This window comes from Rhinolophus sinicus, linkage group LG05, assembly GCF_036562045.2.
Source record: "Rhinolophus sinicus isolate RSC01 linkage group LG05, ASM3656204v1, whole genome shotgun sequence".
NCBI lineage: Eukaryota > Metazoa > Chordata > Mammalia > Chiroptera > Rhinolophidae > Rhinolophus > Rhinolophus sinicus.
Genome location: NC_133755.1, coordinates 68,588,772 through 68,612,785, shown reverse-complemented (window position 1 = coordinate 68,612,785; position 24,014 = coordinate 68,588,772). Strand labels below are relative to the sequence as shown.

At 38.6% G+C, this 24,014-nt stretch overlaps 1 protein-coding gene across 4 annotated transcripts in view; it reads right to left on the bottom strand.

Annotated features, from left to right (window-relative positions):
- Positions 1–354: 354 nt before the first annotated feature.
- IL18R1 (interleukin 18 receptor 1) overlaps positions 355–24,014 on the bottom strand; it is a 39,163-nt gene continuing 15,503 nt past the window's right edge. For all 4 annotated transcript variants that reach the window (XM_074332462.1, XM_074332463.1, XM_074332465.1 and 1 more), the window contains 7 exons: positions 20,896–21,043; positions 16,197–16,259; positions 14,462–14,573; positions 11,807–11,949; positions 8,715–8,876; positions 4,481–4,639; positions 355–2,577 (listed from right to left, as the gene is read on the bottom strand). In XM_074332462.1, coding sequence (XP_074188563.1) covers positions 2,201–2,577; positions 4,481–4,639; positions 8,715–8,876; positions 11,807–11,949; positions 14,462–14,573; positions 16,197–16,259; positions 20,896–21,043 — 1,164 coding nt within the window. In that variant the 3' untranslated portion in view covers positions 355–2,200. The remainder of the gene's footprint in view (positions 2,578–4,480; positions 4,640–8,714; positions 8,877–11,806; positions 11,950–14,461; positions 14,574–16,196; positions 16,260–20,895; positions 21,044–24,014) is intronic.

Here is a 24,014-nt window from a genome sequence, read left to right as displayed (position 1 = left end):
TTCCCTGAATGGACTGAAATGGATTTAAGCATATCTGAAGTCATAGCAGACAATGATATCATTCTATCAATAAAAGTTATTTATTGGAAATATTTGCACTTAAATTAAAAAGTATGCACATTAATTAACCGGCATGTAAAGACCTAATATTTATGCTGAGTATTGAGGGGCCTTGTGAGAGAGGGAAAGGAATTCTTCTTTTGCTCCTGAATGGAAGGTAAAACGAAGAAGGTAGACACAAAGTGATTTGACATTTAAAAAAAAGATAGATGTAGGAGTTCATTTGAAATGACCCGTATCTTATTAGACAGGCGGGAATCTGCATTTAGAAGTAAAATGAAACAGACGTCAGGACACTTCAAAAATAAAGGCACTGGGCCGATGATTTATTAATGTATTTTAAAGCGTATATTTAATGTACACATTTAATAAAGAATGCATTTCATATATTTTAAAGCATACTTAATAAAAAATCATAATGATTCTATGTATTAGAGACTATAATGACAGCAATAAAATTTCTCCTGACCTTATAGTTTCACATATAAAACATGTTAGTATCTCAATTCTTTTACTTTTTTTACCCACCCAATTGGCACACAAAATTGTATGCACTACAAAAATTACTTTCTTACACTGAAAATATAATGAAAATCTCATTATGTTTTCATTTTCAGCCATATCTACTACAACTGTTTTAAACAGTCTCTGCTCTAAACTTTTCTGGAACATTCATGCTACACGCTATGCCCTAAGCAGCCTTCCAGACTTACCCAACTCTTTCCTTTCTCTTTAGGCTGATATTTGTCACTCACTCGCTGATTTTCCTGGACGGCCATTACTGCTGGGGCTGTCATGACAGTCCACTGTGCTGGGCTCACTTTAGGGAGACAGATAAATATATGTCTTCTAGGGTCAAAAGTTGCACTTATCCAATGAAGATTTTTTTTTTTCTTTTGCTCTACTGATATGCTTCACCTATGTGCTTCTCTCTACAAGTACAAGTGCCCTCAACTCAAACTGCCTTCCTCTCCAAATCTTTCCTTTCCTGCTTTCTTGCCTCCATTTTAGTCCACTGCTAAAAAATTGACCTACATAATAATAACAATAATAGTAATAGCAACACTTACAGAATATTAAGTCCATGCCAAGAACTGTTGTAAGCACTTGATTTATTCATTTAGTTACTTTGTAAAGTAGGTATAATGTTATAAATTATAGCTTTACAGGTGAGGAAACCGAGGCACAGATCGGTTAGAAAATGCTCCAGAGGTCACAGGAGTTGCAAACTCAGGATTTGAGCTCCAGGACCTTGGTTGTACAGCGCATATACTAAACCATTTGCTGTGCTGCCTCCACCCTGAAGGCATTTTAAATATGTAATTTTTTAAAAATCAAGCAAGTAACTATTTTTTCTTGTTGCTTAATGGCTAATATGATCTGGCATCCATCCTGTATATAAACATTTATGTAAAACCAACAAATGTTTTTGACCATTTTCGAAAGAGCCGGAGAATATTTGAATTAAAATCTCATGAAAGATAAAAAGTTTCATGAGTGTGTCTCATGAAAGATAAAAAGTTATTTTGGGTTCCTTTCAAGAGGTTCCCACAAATAGACCCAGTTAAGCAAGCCCTGTACAGTACCTTCATAGGATTCCAAGAACCACAGACCTGCTTCTGGGCTGGGACATTTGGACACATCCTGCGGCCAATGCCCTGTTACAGCACACGCCTTGCTCCCCTCATCGGCACGCAATCCTGCCAGCTCTCTCCCACTGTACATGGTGTTTAGAGGTACGGAGCTCTTGTGGGAGCGTGAAAGCACCTTTCCAGTCACTGTGTCACCTACTGGCTCATAGAAAACACCACTTCATAAACTTAAAGTCCTTTAATGCAATCGTTAACATTAAAAACTCCTTAAGATGTGCCCTTTTTGTAAGGGATAAGTTATTTTGCATCATTCCGAGTCACGGTATCCAGTTATGAAAGAGGGAGAAAGAGGAGATCCATTTCTTTTGCATTCTAGAGTCTTCTGAGGGCACACGACTACAGCTCAAGGTTCAGTTTGATTCCTGGCAACCTAATGAGAAGTTTCATTTACAAACTGAGTTGGATTTTCATAGAATCAAATATTTTGAGCAATATTCTGTTATAAACAGGCTCATCCACTCAATCCCCAGAGCGTCAGGAGTTCTTTCTTACAATCCGCTTTTCTGAAGATCAGGACTGCAAAAGCAAGGCAAGACTTCTGACTCATCTCTATAAGTCTTGACCGTTTTGGCAGGCATCAGATAAAGAAGATTTTTCCAGAACCTTGAGTTATGAGGCAGAGATTTATCAGCCTTCCACTTCAGAACTCTGTGAGATTTCAAAAGCTTTAGTGATTGCGGTAAGACTGTGAAGTCACTGAGAGGTGTAAATTCAATTAAGATTATTTTAATTTTCCTTTCGACCAGTGCTTCATGGAGTCCACTTTCAAGTTCATACCTGACTTCATTAGACATGTAACTTTTACTCAGAACAATGATTAGTCTTCGGCTTTTCTCTATCAGTGAATGGATTTCATCAACAACAGCTGAAAATGCAAGATGTGGAATATTAATTTAAGAGAACTGAAAGGGTGAGCATGAGAGAAAAATCACTTTGCAGTTTAATTTTGTACTATTTAACTCTTAACTTCACTAATAAGTTTTTCTTTAAGACAAACAATTTATTCTCAAAGTTATACATCTAGTAAAAGCAATTATCTAGTTAACAATGCTGATGAATACTTACTTAGCACTTACTCTGTGCCACTCCCTCTTCTAAATGTTTTATGTATATTAACTTATCTAGTCATCATAATGAACCTATGAAGAAAGTACTGTCATCACCCCCATTTTACAGATGAGGAAGCCAAAGCACAGAGTGGTTAACTATCTTGCCCAGAGTTGCACAGCTAGTAAATGGCAGAACCAGAATCTGAACCCAAGTGGTCTGGTTCTGGAGTACATGTTTCTATTACACTATCTTGCCTCTCCACACACATATGAGGGAGCATGCTAAAATCAGAATTTAAAAATAAGACAAAACAAAAATGAAAACCCTGCCAGTATTCTAGACCAGAGATTGACAAACGTTTTCTGTAAAGGGTCCAACGGTAAATATTTTAGGCTTTGCAGGTCATGACTGTTTTTGTCACAGCTACTCCCCTCTGCTGTTGCAACTTAAAATGCAACCATAAAACATGTAAGCAAATGCTGTAGCTGTGTTTTAGTAAGCGTGACAAGTCCATCGTAACCTATGGGTGGTGGATTGCCAACCTCTGGTTTTTGTTTTTTTTTTTCAACCTCTGTTCTAGACCTCTGGCCCTTTTAACCAAAACTAATTACAATAGAATACAAACATATTTCCATTTAAGAAATAAGAAGAAATTTATTTTTCAAAATAACTCCTAGAAAATAACGGTAAAATAATCAAATTGATGTAAAGGCAAGCAGTAATGCTTTCTAAGTTCTTATACAAAGAACCGACACAAAAATATCACAGTGTTGTATGCATTCGACAATATGGCATATTATTCCTTTTCAGAAGTTATGTGTAATTAACCAGTATATTTTCTCTTTGTAATTCATAATATTAATATTTTCCCTTTCTAATTTGTACTACAAGTACCAGTTCTTATTTACTGCTGTATCTTCAATGCCCAGCTCAGAATTTGCAGAGGATGGCACTCAGAAAATGCTCCGTGAATGAAGGATGGTAACAATGGAGACATTTGTATTGCATTTGTAATGCGTCAGCACCCGAAACATTTTGACGCGAAATTCCCAATGTTTGCTCTGGAAGACTTCAGAGAAAACATGGAAATGTTACTAAGTTTCTTTGATTCTGACTGTACTTTCCTTCAAAATATGTGTTAATGCCATTTGTGTTCCTATATTAATTTTAAATTTTGAATTGCATAACTAAAATACGTTATGAACCACCAATCTCCTTTTGCTTGTCCTTTTCCAGCTCTCCTATTTTCTGCTTTACTTTTCTCACCAATGTCAACACAACAAAGAACAAGCATTTTCTGGTAAGAATTAACCTGTGTTCATAGTCCAAAGGACGATGTTTTAAATTAGGAACTGGTTCTGCTATACACAATATTATGAAAAGAGGAATTCTTAAGTACTGCGGGGCACTTCTAAATAAATGCCTCATGATAATGGCAATCCTGGACCTTGCTCTGAAAATGTAATACTCTCTCCCTTTCCCCAAATTTCGGAGAACTGTCACATGCAATGAAGAGACGGGTCCTAGAGAGGTCATTTCGGGAAGCAGCGTAGTTAGCTTGTTTTCTTGCTGTTGATTTAGGGGTCATTTCTGGTTAGAGGACCACGATCATTTCTTTGTTTTTAAGCAAAACAGGATAGCCTTTGGGAGGCTAAGCTATTTATCTTTTAAAAACAAAGCATCCCCACTCGTTTTCTATCTGGCATTCCCTTTCTTACCTCCTCCAGGCACTACATCCCTTTCAAATATGCACAACTTATAGCCAAAATGTTTCTCCAACACCCTGGGCAAAGTCTCCACGGCAAACGTGTGCTCCTCTCCACTCTCCGGTCGGCATTCTTTCAGATAAGACACAAAAGCATCGTATGTTTTTCCATCTAGGAGATAAGGTTTGTTATTTTAATTAGTGTGTCAATAAAAGCTTATTTAAGCTCAGATTTGAGTGCAAGTCATGAAAAATGGGAACAGAATCAATGAAAAAGAAAAGTTGATAAGCACCCTCGCATCCACACTCATTGAATTGTACACATTAAATATGTGCAATAATTGGTATTTGTATATCAATTATACCTCATGAAGCTGTTAAAAAAAAAGGAAATATTTTTGATGGAAAACAAATTGAAAAATAAAACAAGAATATTTAAAACTAGGTGATTCCTAAGATATTTCAAATATTCTGTGGTCCCTTGATTCTCTTTTATGCATTATACTTTATTTCTGATTTTTTAAGTTGTCAAAAACAAGGAAAAATTCAATTATTATTAAAAATAAAAATGGCATCCTAAAACCTTATATGCTAATCAAGCAACCAATTAGCAAAAAAAATTTTAAGCATGTAAGTTAAGACTCCCACTTTTTGACACCACAGAGGGATAGAGAGAGATGTGAGTTATAGATCAGGATATTAAAGGAACAACTTGAAAAGTTTTACAAATAACACATTAGCAGATGCAAGACAGTGTAACACAAACAAAACTAACAAATGCAATAATCAGGTCAGAGAATAGGAGTGATCTTTGTGCACATGCCTTCTGAAAGAAGTAAATTTTGACTCAGGTCTTAAATAATGTAGTAGACGCTAATCGTGATGGTACAGGAAGTAGAGGAAGTGGTAAAGGAATGTCCTACCCTTGTCCATTGACAATTGGTTAGATGATGGAAGAGATTTATGCTTGGGTCTATTATTGGGGTTAATGAATTTGCTACTGAGTTGAAGGCTAAATATTATTGGATCCTTTATTAAAATTTAATAGGATGAAACCATTCTAGGTACATGTACCTTGTGGAATCCCATCATTTATGCTCAACAGCCCACCCAATACCGTGTTTCCCTGAAAATAAGACCTAACTGGAAAATAAGCCCTAGCATGATTTTTCAGGATGATATCCCCTGAACATAAGCCATAATGCATCTTTTGGAGCAAAAATTAATATAAGAATCGGTCTTATTTTTGGGGAAACACGGTATCTTCAGTAGCATCCAGACTCACAAAACAACACTTTCTGCTAATGGACAAAAGCTTATTCAGTTCTGCTTACAGCATTCTAGTTCAGCAGTTCCAGTCAGAACCTACGGTTGACTTATAACAATTGCTTTGCAGATTACATGTACATAAAAGACAAGACATCTGCAGAATTCACATGCCTACCAAAGATAGGAAAAGTTGGTAAAAATAGTGCCAGTTCTTGGTGGAATCAGTGATAATTCTATTAGATTGCTGTGAAATGCAGCTATTTATTAGTATAAGTAAGAGTTAGTGCTTCCATTAGTATAGCCATTAGGTCAGTGATTAAAACAGCCACTAAGATGTAAAAAATAAAGAAGCACACTTTTTAAAAAAGCTGTATTTTTCTTATAATCAGGATGAAATTAACTGCAATAAATTGGGAAGACAATTCAGTCAAATTTATGTTGTGATGTGCATGTTATATAGCTTTACTCTTACCCATGGAAAGTTAGTTTTTCAACTATTAATTAGCTTTCAAGATAATTAATTAGCTTTCAAATTCATTTTTTTTTAACCAATTCTCTTTCTCGGTTTAGCAAATCTGTAATTTATATTATAATTTATTTTAAACTCAGGTAATGAAAGGTTTGGTGGTTTTGATAGTTGACAAAGTGAAAGTAATAATTTTTGTTTGTTTGTTTTCCTTCTGTATAAATGAAGCCATCAAGTGAATGGATATTTGAAACTATAAGGAGTCAGTTAGACCAGTGCTTCTCAAACTCTGTGTGGTGAATGACCACGTTTTAAGTTAATTTTAGTGTTTTTCGTTAATTAGTTTCCTTCATTCCCAATTCATCATAGAACAGTACAGAACCCATTTTTTAATATTGCAGCAATATCAAATTACAATAAAAGTTTTAATTTTTGTACTTGTATCTCCATTTCTGCCTTTCTCACAATTGATCTCTGTCCATGGACCACACTAAGTAGAGCTAATTTAGAGCACATCTCTAAATGTCTCTGTGCATTGCCACATTGCAAACTAAGAAATGTGAATTGGAAAAATGATCTGTGAATCAGGTCAAACACAACTGGACAGTAAAAAAAAAAAAAAATCTTATTTGAAAATCAGAAATATTAGCAAATGCCTACTCTTAGATACATACTGGTCTATGAGAGACCTGTTTATAAAAATATCAAATACAGACCCCTTCTCCAGTTTGTTACAGCATCTCCCTCCATAGCAAAATCACACACAAACATGCAGTTTCAAAGCTAAATTAATTAACTTTGCTAATTTTATATTAACAGACTAAAAGTTATAAATGTCAATAATTAGTCTCAAAAGAAAAATATAAGAATTGCTTTATAACTTGGATTAGGAAGGCTATTTTACTTATGACCAGAAATCCAGAAACCATAAACGAAAGGATAAATTTGAGTACATGACACAGTCTTCCACATAAGCAAAGTCAAAAGATGAATTATAACTTGGGAACAATATTTACATTTCATATTATAGACAACAGGCTAATCTCCTTAAATGTAAATTGTCCCTAGAAATAAACAAGGAATAAAAAACTGACAACAACCTAATAGAAAAATGGGCAGACTAAATGGATGGCACTTTGAGAAGGGAAGTACAAATGAGTCTTAAACAAATGTGAAGTTGCTCATGCTCTTGCATAGTAAGTGAAATGCAAATGAAATTACATGGAGATACAACTTTTTACCTATCCCATTGGCAAATATCCAAAGGCTGTGGGTAAGACTATGGGAAAAAAGCTACTCCCATCCTCTGAAGGTGGTAGGTAGTTAGTAGTATGGAGGGCAAATTGGCAACATCTATCAAAAAAAACATGCTTTGTATTTCCAGCAATCCCACTTTGGGGAATTTTCCCTTCCATTATACTGCATACACATGAAATAATGACTGTACAAAGCTATCCGTCACATCATTTCTATAATAACAAAAAGGTGCAAACAACACTAACATCCATCAAAAGGTGACTAAATAAACAGTGATACATCCACAGAAATAAAATAACTGTATGGGTTTTATTCATAGTAAAACCCTAAAAAGTGAAAGACTATAAACTATATGGAAGGATATTCAAGGCATAATAAAGCAAAGTTCAGAATAGCATGCGTAATACACCAAGATTTGTTTATTAAGCAGAAGTGGACTAAGACTCTATATTCATATTTGTTTGAATGTACTATCAATGGAGGATGAGGTGGGAAACAGACATGGAACAGGCTGGCAGTGAGACTTTCTACTATATAGTTTTTAGACTCTTTGTGCTTTGATTCTTAGATTTTTTGTGTTGGAACAATGTGTGTCCTACACTCACACACAAACAAACACACACACACACACACACACAAAGCAAGTATGATGGATTAAATAGATTTTTTTTAATTCAGTAATTATAATGAACCTTGAGGACTTCTAGTCACCTTTTAAAAATAGAAGGACTAAGACATAGAGTCACCACGATAGAAATAGTAGTAGATAAAAACCGGCAGATGTAGGGAACTAGATCCCAAGTCATTTGGCTTCTAGTTCAGGGTTCCTTCAGGTATATCATGCAGTCTCTTTTGCCAGGTTAAAATAATGAACCATAATACAATTCGATTCAACTTAAATGACCTTTATTGAGCGAGCACACCGCATAACATGTCCAAGATGGTGTACGAACAATGACAGTGATATGTACAGTCTCTGGGCTCAAGCATTTCACAGGGCATTTAGGAGGACACGACATATGTGCATGAAACAAGTAGAGAACAATTTTTGGCAACATATCAATAAGCACAAGGAAAGGTGGCACAGAGAACATTCATAATGGAGGATACGTTTGAAGCAATTTTTCCTATGTGAAACCTCTACTACACATTACATCAACAACATAATCAATATAAGATGAAGATTAATGTTTCTTTGTTAGGTTTTTTAATAAAACCACGGGATAAGAAATCCCAGCATGACGATATGTGTTACCTGTTAACGTTTCATCTCTTCCCATGAAATGTCTATAAAATAGAGCCAAGTCCACTCTATAAATGACACCCACAATCACTAGGCACACAACTACCACTGAGATCAGAACAGCTGCGATCATTCCTCTGGTGAACACGTGGCCTGGGATATCGTCCAGATCCTCTACAAAGAAAAAGAAAATGGGAATCATTAATGACAGAAATTTCACCAGTGTCTTCCCCCATCATGTTGCCACTGGTACCCAATGTGTTCCATTGAGTTATTCCGCATTCCTGCCATTAGTTTGGAGCAGTGATCTTTCTAGTCCCATTTTTGAAGAATAAAAATGTGTACAAGGATATTCAGAGACCTGAACTGAAAGCACTGTAATGTAGTTTATCCCTACTTGTGGAAGTCAGGTCTCCAGGACTAGAAACCACTAGGGTGAAATATAGAGGGACCCAAACATAAATCTCAGAGAGCAGATTGAGACCATAAATGGAGGCATGTAGTCTTGAGAGCCAGTGCTGAACTGAGACTGTCTGGGGCCCCAGCCTGGCTCTGTCACTTATTTTGTATCCTAGGAAATGTCATTGATGCACTTGACTCTTAGTGTCTTAATCTGTAATACGAAGTTAATGATTTCTGCCTCATGTATAGCATTGCTTTTTGTGAGCAAGATTAAATGAGATAGCACACATAGTAGTTAACATAGTACCTGACACACAGCTCTGAGAATTTTATCTTTTTTTTTTTCTTCTTTTCATAAAAGTGGTCTTCGGGGGAAAAATGTATTTTCTAGACTGATTCAGTTTATGCTCATTATGGACAATCTGAGCTAACACAAAGGAGTAAAAAGGATAAAATAATTTTTAATAACTATCCCACAATGTGGTAATGGCCACTGCTAGCATGCTAGTAGTATATGTCCTTTTTGGTTTTCTTTTTTGGCTAAAAATATTGACTTAATTAGGATCATATGGTAATCACTCTTTATTACTTACCATTATATTCTAAGCATTTTACTAGTTCTTTAAAATTATAATTCATAATATTCCAATATTTAGATTGATTACAATTTTTCATAACGATACCTAGTGCTGCAACGAACATATGCATAAACCGTTATCTATGTTTCTGATTATTCTCTTAGAGTAGATTCTAATTGTGTGGGGATTTCTATATCAAAGAGCATAAACATGCATAAAGCTCGTGCCATCTTAGCACAATTTTCAGGAATGATCTTTCCAGTAAAATTAACTATTAAGATATAAGTAAGCAACTATAGTTGCTTAATAAGTGACTTTTGAATAAAGCCAGGCCCTGGGGTTCCTGTGTCTTTTAAAGGTTTACCTATCCATAACCGTGCCACACAAATACACAAACACACACTCTCACACTGCCGCACACTCCTCCAGGGATAATGGTGGAGTGGAAAACCCTATACCCCAGATGACATTTATGAGCACTGAAGGAGAAGTGATCAGGGCAGAAGCCTCTCTGGCAGGGGTAAGATGGCCAGTCATGCACGGATCTAAGAGAAGTGTGCGTGGAGACAAGCAGTGATCAAAAATTCAAGGAAGGCCATGGAGCAAACAAAAACAATGGACTTGAAAGATTCTCCCTCACAAATGCATGGACCAAGGCACATACAGAGGGTGCTAAAAAATGTATGCACATTTTAAGAAAGGAAAAAACTTTCTTAAAATTGTAATACTCATTATATACCGATAACAAAAGATGAATACAAGTCATGTGTGTACATGTTTTTGGCACCCTCTGCATGTTCATGTGAGGTAGAGGGACACTTGTGACATTTCCTATAGAAGATAAGAGCAGAGTAAATCAGTTAATTTCAGAGTTAAGCAAGTCTGAGTTTTGATATTTTTACTTGTGACATGGGGTGAGTTGCTTCACCTATGAAAGCTTCTTATAAAGGTTAGGTTAAGTAATGGCAAGATCTCAGCACAAAGCCTATCATGTAATAAACACGTTAGCTAAGATTCTTAGTTATTATTATTAATGCATACAGTAGAGTGATAGCTTTAGAACAGGTGTTCTAGGTGAGTAGTTAATGGTAACCAGGATATCACAACTAGAGAGGCTTCTGGCCTTAGGTCCTTTCTCCCCCACTCCTTCTGTTTCTCACCAAAGCTAAAATCAGTTTCTCTCTCTCTCTCTCTCTCTCTCTCTCTCTCTCTCTCTCTCTCTCTCTCCCTTTACCTCTACCTCTCTGCCTCTGTGTTCTTCATTTCTCTGTCTCTCTGTCCGTGTGTGTGTCTCTCTCCATCACATCTTTTCCTGTCCCTGTGTTTCTGTCTGTCTCTATCATCTCTGTCTGTCTCTCTCTCAGATCCTAACTTTTCCTTACATATCCAGGGGTTGACAGCCCAACCTGGGAATGAGTGGTACCAACTGGAGAGCATAGCTTTTGGCCCCGGACACAGAGACATTTCAAAGTAGCTACTGGACCAAAGGCTCTGAGCTGTAGAGGATATAGGTAGGTAACTCTGGAATGCTCCATTCGGTGGGCATTGAAAAACTTTAAGAGTCCATTGATCAGAGCCATCAACTGTCCACTCGCCAGCCCCAGGACTGGCCCAAGGAAGAGGCCTCAGTGAATCTTTATTGAATGAATGACCACACGAAAGGGTCCCGTGTGTGCATGCCCACTGCCCCGTCAAGGTAGGCTGGAGGCAGCAATTACTGGCAGTATCATTGGCCTCGATCTACACTGAGCTGCAGAGTTTCCTCCAGTTGTTCTCTGTGTGCCAGAGCTGTCCTGACTGCCTCCCCCATGACCCTCACCCACCATCCCTGTCCCCAAGTTCCACCTGCCTCCCTGCTCTGGGTCCTTAGTTTCTACATAACATTAAAATTTGATTGAGGACAAACGAATAAACTCGTCCTTCTCTGCGTGGAATCGGGGCACGGTGGGTCCCAGCACAGGCTGACCACCAGCTCTGCCACTGAACGCCTATGATACAGATGAATCCTCTCTTAGGAGTTCAGTTCCTGGTATGTAAAATGAGGAAGTGATGATTTTTGAGGGGGTCTCTCAGCAGCAACAACCCAAGTTTCCACAGACTGCCACAAATGAAAGTTCCTCACACCTTTTTTCAACAAGATGAAGCTTTTGGAGTTTTGATCTCCATTGCGGCTCTGCACAACGCATTCATATGAAAAATTTAGATTTTTTTCATTAATATTCTCAATTCTCAATATTTTTGAAGTACGCCATTTGCCTTCTGACGTCCTGTAAGAGAGGAAAACAATGTAGCAATCGGCTTTGTTCATTGCCAGCAACATTATCCATGAGAGAGGGTGTCATATATGCAACTACTCAGAGGCAGCAGGTTTGCTGACTCATTAAATCTTCTCTTTCTGGTGGGAACTCTTAAAGTGCTGTCACAATGAGTCTCCCACTCTTCCAGGAAGCTTCAGGGCCAACAGACATAGTCCTCCTGAACCATCCAGGGGCGATGCTGTGAACTGACAAGAATTAAAATGCCTGGAAGGTAATGATGCTAAGTTGAAAATACAAGAAAAGATTCTCTCTCTCAATTATCCCTCTCTATTTCTCCTCTCCGACTACTCTGTTCCTTCCACAGTGAGGTCTCCACCAGATGTGACAAGACTGCAAATTGCTTGGCATAGACACAGATTCATATGAACTTTGCAATTGTAAAATCACTTTTATTTTGCTCAGCATTTAAAGTACATTTAAAAACAACACAATTTTCAGACACTCCCAGGCACATGAAAAATACCAATTAAACTGTTTAGTGAGTGTCAGAAAATCACTTGAGACAGCCCCTGGCAGCAAGCTCTTTCTCTCCTTAAAGGATTCAAATTGTCCTGTTTTTGAATGAAAGGCAAATGCTCATGACATCTGCTTCCCCACCAGTGACAGGTTCTGGTGTCACTATGTCATTCAGCGCTCCCAGTGACACTCTCCTGACACCCTTAGCAGGAGGTGTCTCTAGTACTTGAGACATGGTACCCACTGTAGCCTCCAACTATCTCAAATACATTTTAGGACATAATTCTGTACAGAAGTCATCGATACAGAAATATCAACCCCCTAACATCAATGAAAAATCCTGAAGCAAGGCAGAAAAGGCCACTGAGGAGATATAAAAAGTCCATACACCCAACTGTAAAGAAAGACCTCCTTAGTCTCTTAACTTAACCTAAGCTTCATTTTCAATGTTTGGTAAATTGGTCTTCTGTCGCTCCAAAGATTAACAAGAGCGTTAGTAGGGGGAAATGCATAAATGTGGGTCTCTAGTGAAGGCCAGGCACTGAGGGCAGGGTACATGGCACGACAGCCATGCAATTCAGCTGCAGGAACATTCCCCAAGCACTAATCACGTGCCTGCTCCTGGGTGAAGGGCTTGTTGACAATTGTCAGCCCAAATGGACAGCCACCAGCATGATAACAAGGAATATCTTTTTTAAGTGTAAAAAGCAGAAAGAATCTCAAAAGTGAAGCGAAGGTGATAGACACATGGGGATCATTACTCACTAGAACCGGAGCGTGTCAGGACATTAATAATTACAGTCCTGTACCGAAGGCATTCAGAAACATTGAAATAACCACAGGCTTAGCATGTGCTGTTTTAATAAGTCTGACCATTTCTTAATGGAAGACCATAGGCACTTAAGTATTAATATACGTGTATTTTGGAATGTTTGGCACCAATACTGCCTCCTTCATATTTATATCTAACCATTGCCCAGTTTGCTTCTCCTCCCTGTTCTTACGGTGTTCCTAATTTCCATGAATGGATATCGACAGGAAAATGCTGCAATAATTACTCTGCTCAACGGCAATCCAGGCGACTGGTAATTTACAGTAGTATTTGCTTGAGATGTAACTTACATCTGACCATCTCTGGAGACCCTTCCATACTTGATAAAATTCCTCAATACTCACACCTTTAAGAAAGGTAATCACTGGAGTGAATGTTCTGAAAAGAAGTTACCAACTATCTCTACAGAGCAGGAAGCAGTGCCTGTGTCAGAATCTCTTGCCCATCAGAGAAATTCCCAACACACCTATGCAACTGTCTTCAAATGATAATTCTTTCCTGATGGTTTTCAGGATTTCTCAAGTTTCTTATGATGAATTATTTTCAACAATCAGAAAAAAGAAAGGCATGTGTGTGAGGACAGGATCTGGAAAGGTAGCAGGAGATGGCCTGCCCTCGGCCTTAGCTGCACCCAGAGCCATGAAGGCAAAGGTACTATTGATGAGTCTGTACCTTTAGACTCCTGGCTGGTCTCACAGTGTCGCGTGGGCAACACAGCGAAGGACGTCTACGGCACACGAGGGACCCAAATTAGCTTAAACATGTCACAGTCGCCTGACCTGGTCTTTTCTCTGGCACATTAGAAAAAATAAAGCACTTAGCAGAATTTTCAAAATCCAAAAAATCTGGATTAAGTTATCGTTCTTTGATAAGATGTTAGGTAAAATCCCCACTCTCCCTCTGACTGGCCAAAAGCTGCTTTTGCAAGATGATGCTAAAGAGCCTCATTGACCTTCTTTCTCTAGTTTCGATCTCAGCAACGAATTTCTGTGTAATCCATCAACCTAAAGCATGGGAATTACCATGATAAAATATGTAAATTATAGTTATCATTTACATTACCCGAAACATCCTATTAGCCACTCAGGAGTTGGAGTTCTTTAATATTGGGCACATATGACACAATAAGATTTTTATGTCTCATGATATATATCATGTATCACATATACTTACTTAATTTTTGTTTGTTCCTCTTCATGTACATTTCTACTTCTATTCCCGATGTTCCAGTCAATCCTATCTTTTTCATCCCCCGAAGCAGAGCAGTTGAGCCGTATATCTTTTCCTAGGTAAAAGTTGACAACCAATGTTCTGATTTTAGAAACTTGTATTCCCCAAAAGTTTAAAATTAATCAATATATGTTAACCTAACATGTAATGCTAACATGCTGCTACAGCCCAGAAAGAAAGCAGATATGCCTTGTTTATAAATTTTAAATAATTTATAAAGCAGAGAAATTTAAGTAGCAATTACAAGTCATCACCAAAATATGAATCTGTTTCTCTTCAAATGTTTATGTTTAAATCAATTATTAAAACTTAGGGTAGCCAGCGGACTTTCTTTTCAACATACAATTCAGTATCATCAGATCAACCCTCCACTGCAACTTCTAGAAAAAAACAAAATGGCTAAGACACAGAAAATTAATTTAATTGGCTACAAATTAAAGACATCAGAGTGCAGGGAAAACAAATGGTTGAACTGAAAGTGTAGCTAGGAAAAAGCCCTTCCTGGTGAGCAGACATAGCCAGTCATTTGATTTCTTGGAGGAATTTTCTTTGGTTGTACTCAAAGGGAATCTTACAAAGAGAAAAGCGTCCCGTGGAGATTTTGACAGCCACTGGCTTTCAGGATTATTGCTCAGGACCTGGGCAGCATAGGAGGCTGCTCCAAGGCCTAACAGTTTCTCTCTCCTGTAGTCTTATGTTACTTAGGAGAGAACCCCCGCTGGAGGAAAAATCCTGCAACAAACACATGACTGACGTCTCCCCACAGCTACCGGAGCTGAGAGGCAGACTGAATCTAACAAACCTGCATTCTAGCTATGACCCAGCTCAAGTCCTAACTGGACTGACAGCATCAAGTCCTCACACCATCTGCTTACACACACACCTTTCTTAGTAGCCAAGTGACAGTAATCCTGTGTCATATAAACAACTGGAACCAGCTGGAGTCAAAAGGTGCAGTGCGAGCTTTGGAAACAATCAACAGACACTGGAACTCCACCTCTGCCACTGTCCAATGGATTAACCTCAGACAAACTACTTAACGTTTCTGAACTTCAGTCATTTAATTTATAAAATGGGAATAACATCCCTCAGAGTTGTCTGGAGGATTTAATTCAATAACATATGTCGATCACCTAACACAAAATCTGGTTTAGCATATGTGAACTTCCTCTTTCCTTCCCTCCCTCTCTCCCTCCCTCCCTTCCTCTTTCCTTCCCTTCTGTCCTTTGTTTTCTTTTTGAAAGAAATTAGTTAACTGGACATGTTGATTCATCAAGACCTATCTAGACAATTTCTAAATGTACAGTCAATTCAGTCCATTGACTTAAAATAAATCTATTAATCAAATATTCAAACCACAAAATAAATTTGAATCAGTTCTCCAGAGTAATCTCACTGAATTTTCATGTTTAAAAATGACTACAAATAGGGTGACTAAGACCCTAATCTGCAAACCACAGGTAGTTCCATAGTCGTTTGAACAGACTGTTCATTTTACTCAGTCTAAAAATGGCAACATTCAAATAATGACAGGCTTTTCCTGCTTTTGTACTGTTCTTAACTAAATATAGAGTGCGTTATCCCCACACTATTGATCAATAGTGAATCAGATGTAACCTTGGAAGACTTGATTACACAGACATTCATAAATGCAGAATACATGTATGTCAAAATATACCTAATTCCACTCTAACATGGGTAACCTGTGGTCCAAGAACAACTGGAGTTATTTTACGGTGATCTAAAAGTGAGAAAAAAGAAAAGAAAAACGTGTTAGTGTTGCACTGAGCTTCTCTAAGACAAGCATTCTGCGTAATATGCTTATTCCATGCAACAAAGATTCTAACAGTCATCACTTTACGTTTACTTTAGTCGTATTTTCATTAAATAATGGTTGCAGCTAATACTGTTTGTTGCTCACATTGCAACAACTTCCAAGCTCACGCTGCTGGAGAAAGCACGCTGAATTTGGTTTTCTCTCAATTTCTGTCTGTGGCTTCTGCTCACCGCAGCTAAAAGCTGGAGGAAGACGCTCATCCAGGGAGACAACCAAGCTTGCAGGACTTAGAAGATGCAAAGTCACTGGAAATGCCTTTCTGTTCTGCCTTTATTTCTTCTGTCTGCCCTCTTCAACTCCTCACAGCACAAGGGCAAGACTCAGGTGGGGCAGGCAAGGTAGTCACTCTCAGGTGCCCAACCTCCCCTCGCAAGACACTGAGAGGAGCGCCCCTTCAATTTTGTACCCTGGATACCTCACCTGCCTCACTCTCACTCTCACTTGCCTCACTTGTCTCACCCTAGTGCCAGCCCTGCTGGGGTGTACACACCTGCAGGCTCAGTTCTACTTCTGTCCCTCAGTGACTTCTGTCCCCAACTGGAGGTGCATAAAAATATGTTCCGCCTCTAGCTCCATCTAGTAATGCCTAGGAAGTAAGTAATCCCCCAGCAGCCTTGCACTGAATACTACCATACCACCTAAGGCGGCTAATAACTGCAGAACACAGAGCAACAGTGATCACACATTTATACTGCTACATAGTCGAGTTCTCGCTGCTCCTATTATTAGCACTGGCAACTTTCTTCCTGACCTGGACTCTCCCTGGTAGTACATCTGGTGTTTCTGGGGCAGTTACAAGTAATGTCCAGAGCAGGCCTTGTGGGGTTGGTAGGCGCTCAGCAAACAGAATGTGTGAGTGTGAGGATGGAGGGTGATTCGGGAGCTCTCCGGCAGCACCCACACCTAAGCTCTCACAGAGGGTGTGGTGCTACAGAGTGAAGAGTAGAGAAGGGAGTGGAGGATTACGTGGGCAAAAGTGGAGAATGAAACTAGGGCAGTGAAACCCCAGGTTGAGTCAGGTCCGGTTCCTGCGAGATTCAGACTCACTGGGCAAGCCTGGAACTCATGTAGGCAGGCAGAAGGAGCTGCAATGGCTCCAGAGAAAGAACTGATGCTCTGATGCTCAGCTCTGAGAGTGTGGAGGAACATGAGTGGGTTCACGGACAAAGGGGCAGGAGGTGGTTTTGTGCAATGGGGAAAATTGCTACTCACTATCTTCCTGTGGATCCATCTACTAAAACTTGAAGTGTACCACAGAGAACCCAAGCAGCACCGGATTTGTAAAAGAGGTATAAAGTGAAGGGTACAATCCTATTTATGGTAACAAAAGGAAGAAAACACCTCATTGGATGCCCCTGGCATGCCTAGTCTGTGTAGGAAGCTAATATCACAGAAGCAAAATGCCACAGAGACAGTCAGCAGTAGGAGAAACAATCACTAGATCAGAAAATAAGATGTCAGCTGACAGGAAGACTGTGACTCAAGGCTACGATGCTCACCACATGCTCGCTGAGAGACCTACATCTATGACCTCAGGTGAACTGTAATAAAGACACAACACAGAGCAGGTGGGTGCTCGGGGTCCCACCGTCCTCAGCATAGACCATGACACCACCTGACTACCGACTTCCATTTCTCAGCTCTACATTACAGAAGAATGATGGCAAACTTCACCAAATCCAAAGGAAAATGGTCAGGATGATTAATAGGCTAGACTTCTTGTCAAATGAGGCACAGTTGAAGGAACTGTCGCTGGCTCAATAATTCACTAACCAGACATGTAATAAGTGCCTACTATGTGCCAAGTGCCAGGCATAAGTATGGGAGATGCAAAGATGAGGAAGAAAACTCAGTTAAATTTCTTCTTTCCAAGAACTTTCCAGTCTACTGACAGAGATAGACGTGTAGCCCATTTCTGACAGCAATCAGAAATGTGAACCATGGAGACACGAGGAGGGGGGCATTTGAGCTGAGTCCTGAAAGATACACTTGGTCTTCTCCAAGAAGACAAAAAATAAATAATGAAGATGGGTAGTTAAGGCAGAAAAATAACACATGCAGCAGTGCGGGGCTGTAGGGGTGAGGCAATGGCAGATGGTGATAACAATAGGATTTCCCTGTCCCTGGCACCATTCTCAATGCTTTACACACATTCACCCACTCAGTCATCAAAGCAACCTTATGAGGGACGAGCCAGAGCTGTCCCATTTTATTGTGAGGAATCTGAGGCACAGAGAGGCTAAGTGATTTAACTCACCCGAGGGCACAAGCTCACAGGGCTCTAGTGAGGATTATATGAGATGATTCAATTAACGTGTTTAGTACAGTTTCTGGCCCATAGTAAGTGCTCTTTAGATAATGAATAGTCTTACTGCTCCTTCTAAGCAGGAATAAGAGAGGAGCTGATGGGCAAAAAGTAAAGATGGATGAGGGGAGAGTGTTGGTGGTAGAAGTCTCAAGAGATCAGAGATTTATATGAGATTAAAGGGGGAAAAAAAATATATATATATATATAATACACACACACACAGGAAAGTAAAACTGAAGAATTTAGGATATATAGAATGTAAGATATTTGAGTTCAATAATTTAGTTATGGGATTCCCAGGTTATAGGTTATGGCAGGCAGAATAATGGCCCACCCCCAAAGTTATTCACATCCTAATCATTAGATCCTGTGAATATTACACCTTACATGGCAAAAGTTGACTTTGTAATGAGATTACATTAAGGATTTCCAAATGAGGAAAGTATCCTGGGTTATCCAGATGGGCCCAAGGTGGTTACATGGGTCCTCATAAGAGGGAAGGAGACTGGTCAGAGTCAGAAAAAGATACATGACTGATGGAAGCAAAGGTGAGAAAGAGATTTGAAGATGCTACATTGTTGACTGTGAAGATGGAAGAAGTGGCAGGAGCCAAGGAATGCAGATTGGCCTCCAGAAGCTGGAAAAAGCAAGGAAACCCACTCTTGTCTAGAACCTCCAGAAAGAACACAATCCTGCTAAAACCTGGATTTTAGCCCAGTGAACCCCTTTCAGACTTCTGACCTTCAGAACCAGGAGATAACACATTTGTGTTGTGTGTAGAGACTAAGTTTATGGTCATTTATTCCTCAGCAACCCATGGAGTATAACTATTTAAGTGGCTGAAGTGAAGAGGAAAAACGCTGCCGAAGCAAATGAGTTCTAATCACTGGGAGCCCACCATGTTGTTGATGAGTCATCCCAGGGGTTTTACAGTTTCCCAGATGACGGAAAAGAACATGGAGGGTGGATAAGCCACCTATCTTCAAACACTCAAAGGTGTTGGCATCTTAAGAAGGGAGCAGACTTAATCTGTGGAGTCACTGAAGGCAAACACAGACCAGTGTGGACAACTACATGAAGGCACATTGGACTCCAAGGGGAAAATGACTCTCAACAATCAAATATTCAAATCTGTACCTGTGTGGTTTGGTAGTTTCCATGGTAACTCCCAAGAAGGGACTGGATGATCAATTACTGGCTGTGCCATGTGACGGTTATCTTCACTGGGTGAGGCTTAATTAAATTACCTCTAAAATCCAGCCTTCAGTTTTTCATTATACGTATATACTAGCCACCATCCCAGAATGCACAGCCCCTTTCCACCACCACATCTGTGCTCCTTACATCCTCTTATCAGAGTGTCCTGCCCCCAGCATGTCCTCCAGCTGTCCATCACACTCAGCCTGGAAGACCCAGTTCATACAGAGCCTCCTGCATCTGTTCTTCCTCTGGACTCCCTCCATCCCCTTCACATCTCACAGATTACCCATTGCACATAGAGCTGACCCTTGAACAACACGGGTTTGAATGGCACAGGTCCATTTATAAGTGGAATTTTTTCAATACATACTGTAAATGTATTTTCTCTTCCTTATGATTTTAATTTCTCTAGCTTCCTTTATTGTAAGAATACAGTATATAATATATAATATACAAAATATGTATTAATTGACTATGTTCTTAGTAAGGCTTCTCATCAAGAATAGATAATTCGTAGTTAAGTTTTGGGGAGTCAAAAGTTATGCACAGATGTTTGACTGCAGACAGGGTCGGTACCCCTAATCCCTGCGTTGTTCAAAGGTCACCTGCACCATGGGACCTCTATGTGGCTTATCACCCCTCCTGACTATAATCAAATTCCTCGAGAATATATATTTCATATTTCCCTGCTTCCCTTCCCTCCCAATGCTCAGTAGTTTATTGAATATAAACATCCTCAATAAATATTTGTTCAGTGAAAGCATACACTTGACAACAAAAGACTCCAGAATTTACTCAAATACCAAATAAGACAGCTGACTCATGGGAGGTTCACCCATGTAAATTTTCAAATACTACCCCTAAAAATCTTTTAGTGTGGTGGATGGTGCCAAAATGGTTTTGACCCTTACATTTGAACTCATGATGTGGTCACAACTCCAACGGCCTCTGGCTTCCTGTACAGCTTTAGAAGAAAGTACTCTGTTTTACTAAGATACATTTGTTTCTTCCCGATTCTAAAATTTATCTTACCTGTAACTGTTACATTGTAGGTTTTGGTAGCGTTAAATAATTTTCCATTATGATAAAGTGAAAACACGCAGGTGTAATATCCCTGATCTTTAAAATCGGCATTCTTCTGCAAAAACGGGTTTTTGTTGTTCCCTATCTTTTCACAGTTCTGGTTTTTAAAAGGCAAGTTAAAATAGTTTTAGTAAAAGCAGTATCATATTACAATAATTCAAATATTTAAACTTAAAGATCTTTAGAGGAAAAGGAAAAGCAAATGAAAACCAGCAATTTCTGAGTAAATGTCCCAGTGATTTGGCGCTGCTTCTACTGGAACAATGAAATACAGTCCCAATTCTTGTTATTATCCTTATCATTACTAATAGCTGCTGGGAAGAGGAACATGGGGGGGACGCTGTAACTGCTTTCGTCATTTTCTTTTAATCTCTTTTACACATGAAGAAAGAGTGGGGACGAAGGAAAGGGAGGGTGGAGGGAAAGGGAGAGAGAGAGAAAGAGAGAGAGAGAGAACTACAACAACAAAAAAATCCTGCTTGGGTCAAAACTTTCTGCACAATTCTATTTCATAACACTTTTAGTACTCAGGACTACCCATTCTGGAGTCAGTAGTTGGGGTGGGAGCAGAATTACTTAGAGAACTGAGTCTCTAGCAGACTACCCACCTGTTTGATGTCCTCCACCAGAAGACAGTGGACTGAAATGCATCAAGAATATACAAATCTATAGGCACATACAAACATGTCTCTCTGTCACAAATTTCCATACATGTCACAGGAATTAATAACAATAAAAAGGCCACCTTCTTCAATCCAGCCATCAGTCATCCATAGACAGGTTAGGAAACAATCTTAGAACCAGATGCGGAAAATGGGAACTAAATTGCTAACCCTGACGATGTGCTAGTTCCTGCAAACACCAAACAAGGGAAACCGACTCCCTGCAGACTTCTCTCTCAAAGCTGCCAAAGCTGGTGGAAACTGGGGCTAGGCCCAAAAGGTGCTTAGAAAGGGCCTGTGAAGCACCCACATGTGTACCTCACGGCAGTAAATTGTTTCTGTATACACCAGTTTTATACACCCCAACTAATTTTTTCAAAGGCATATTAAAATATCATTTTTTTCCAATCAATTGTTTACTGATTTAGCTTCCTTTCTCCCCTCCCCTCAGGTAGGTCATGATCCGTAAACAGTTTAGAATACTTAATCCTGCAGTTAACTGCCTAGTTAAAAACATCCTCAATACATTTATTTTCTAAATTTACTATCTGCATGTTGGGATTTCTTAAAACCTAGTACACTGAACGTCAGATTTCTATGTGCTGTAGAACATTTGCACATTTGACAGGAAATGAAGTCAGGTGAACTCAGGACTGACTCAGATGTTTAGAAAACATTTTGCCTATGAGCTCTCTCTGAAAAGTCACAAGTAAACAGTGTTCGAGCAAAAGGGACAAACAAAAGTTTCTGAGAAATTATCATTAGGGCTTCAATTTTTCCAAGGTCTTCTGTTCAAATCAACCTCTCTCCTGGCTCTTCAATAGTTCCATGACTGAGTCACGTTTTTCAAGTTTGTTCTTCTATGGAAATAATACAATTTCTGTTGTGTGTGTGCATGTATATTATGTTTCTATGTGTGTGTATATTATATATACATATATGCATGGGAGTGTGTATATGCATGTGTATATACAGAGGGTACCAAAAACAATATGCACACATTTTAAGAAAGGAAAACTGTATTAAAATTGTAATACTCAATATATACCAAAAACAAAAGATGAATACAAGTCACGTTTGACTTCTGCAATTACAAGAGGTGCTCAAAGTGGTTACTATCAGCATCCAGACACTTCTGATTATGGTGAACTACTGCTTGAGCAACGTTGACCAAAGTGTCCACTTTTATACATTTTTTGGCACCCCCAGTATAACATACTACATGGGAGTATATATATATGCATGTGTATATATAACATACCAGTACATGGGTGTGTTTATATGCATACATATATATAATACACATGGGAGTACATATATATATATATATATATATATATATATATATGTGTATATATGTGTGTGTGTGTGTGTGTGTATGATCTCTATAGTGTTGTCTAAAAGAACTCTTGCAACTCAAGTAAAAGGCACACCAACTGAAGAAAATAGACAAAGAAATAGACAAAGCAGACGATCCACAAAAAAAGTGATACTAAAAGTAAGATGTGAAAATAATTAGAAAGGTTTAACTTATTATCAAGAGAAGAAATGTAGAAAAAGAAACTACTAAGAGTTACAGAAATTTTGCACGTCAGGTTTTTAAATATCTGGAGTATTCCTTCCCAGTGTGGTGGCCACGTGAGGAAAGAAGTTTCAAACTGGCCTAACCCTTAGAGAAGAGTTTGATAATGTGGATTAAAAACCATAAACATGCTCATAGCCATTGATCCAATAATTCAACTTTTAGGGATCTGGTTAGAAGGTAAAATCATAAATACACCCTAGGACTTATGGGGATAATATTTATTTTGGGCTTATAAATAATAGTGAAAAGTAGAAACTAATGAATGTCCAGTAACAAGTAGTTAGTCAGATACAGGTATATATACAATGGAATCCCACGTCTACAAGAATGTTTAAAGATGTGGGGGAATAATCATAACATAATTTTTAGTGGAAAAATACAAGCCATTAAAAAAACACCACTTTTTAAAAGTAGATGTTTACACAGGAAAAAAGGAAAACCAAAGTCTATGGCTGGTGGGATTATAAGTGATTTCTGCTATCTTCATTATTCATTTTTCAATCTTCTAATTTTCTAAAATAAACTTGTATATGCAGAAAAATATATAGACAATAGAATTTTAAATTGTAAGCCTGTGTGGCAAAAGTACATGAAAATTCTTAAACTAGTATTCCTCAAAATTACTTCATTAACCAAGAAGGAAAATGAAGGAAAGGCAAGAGAGAGGAATACATTATCATGTATTGAACATTGAAACAGGAAGGAACTGTGCTCCATGACTTATGTGTAAGAGCTCATTACAACAACTCTGGAGGCCACCCAGCTCAGAGGCCAGCTGAGCCCTGGGAGGCACACAGCTCGTATGTCACGAGAACAAAATG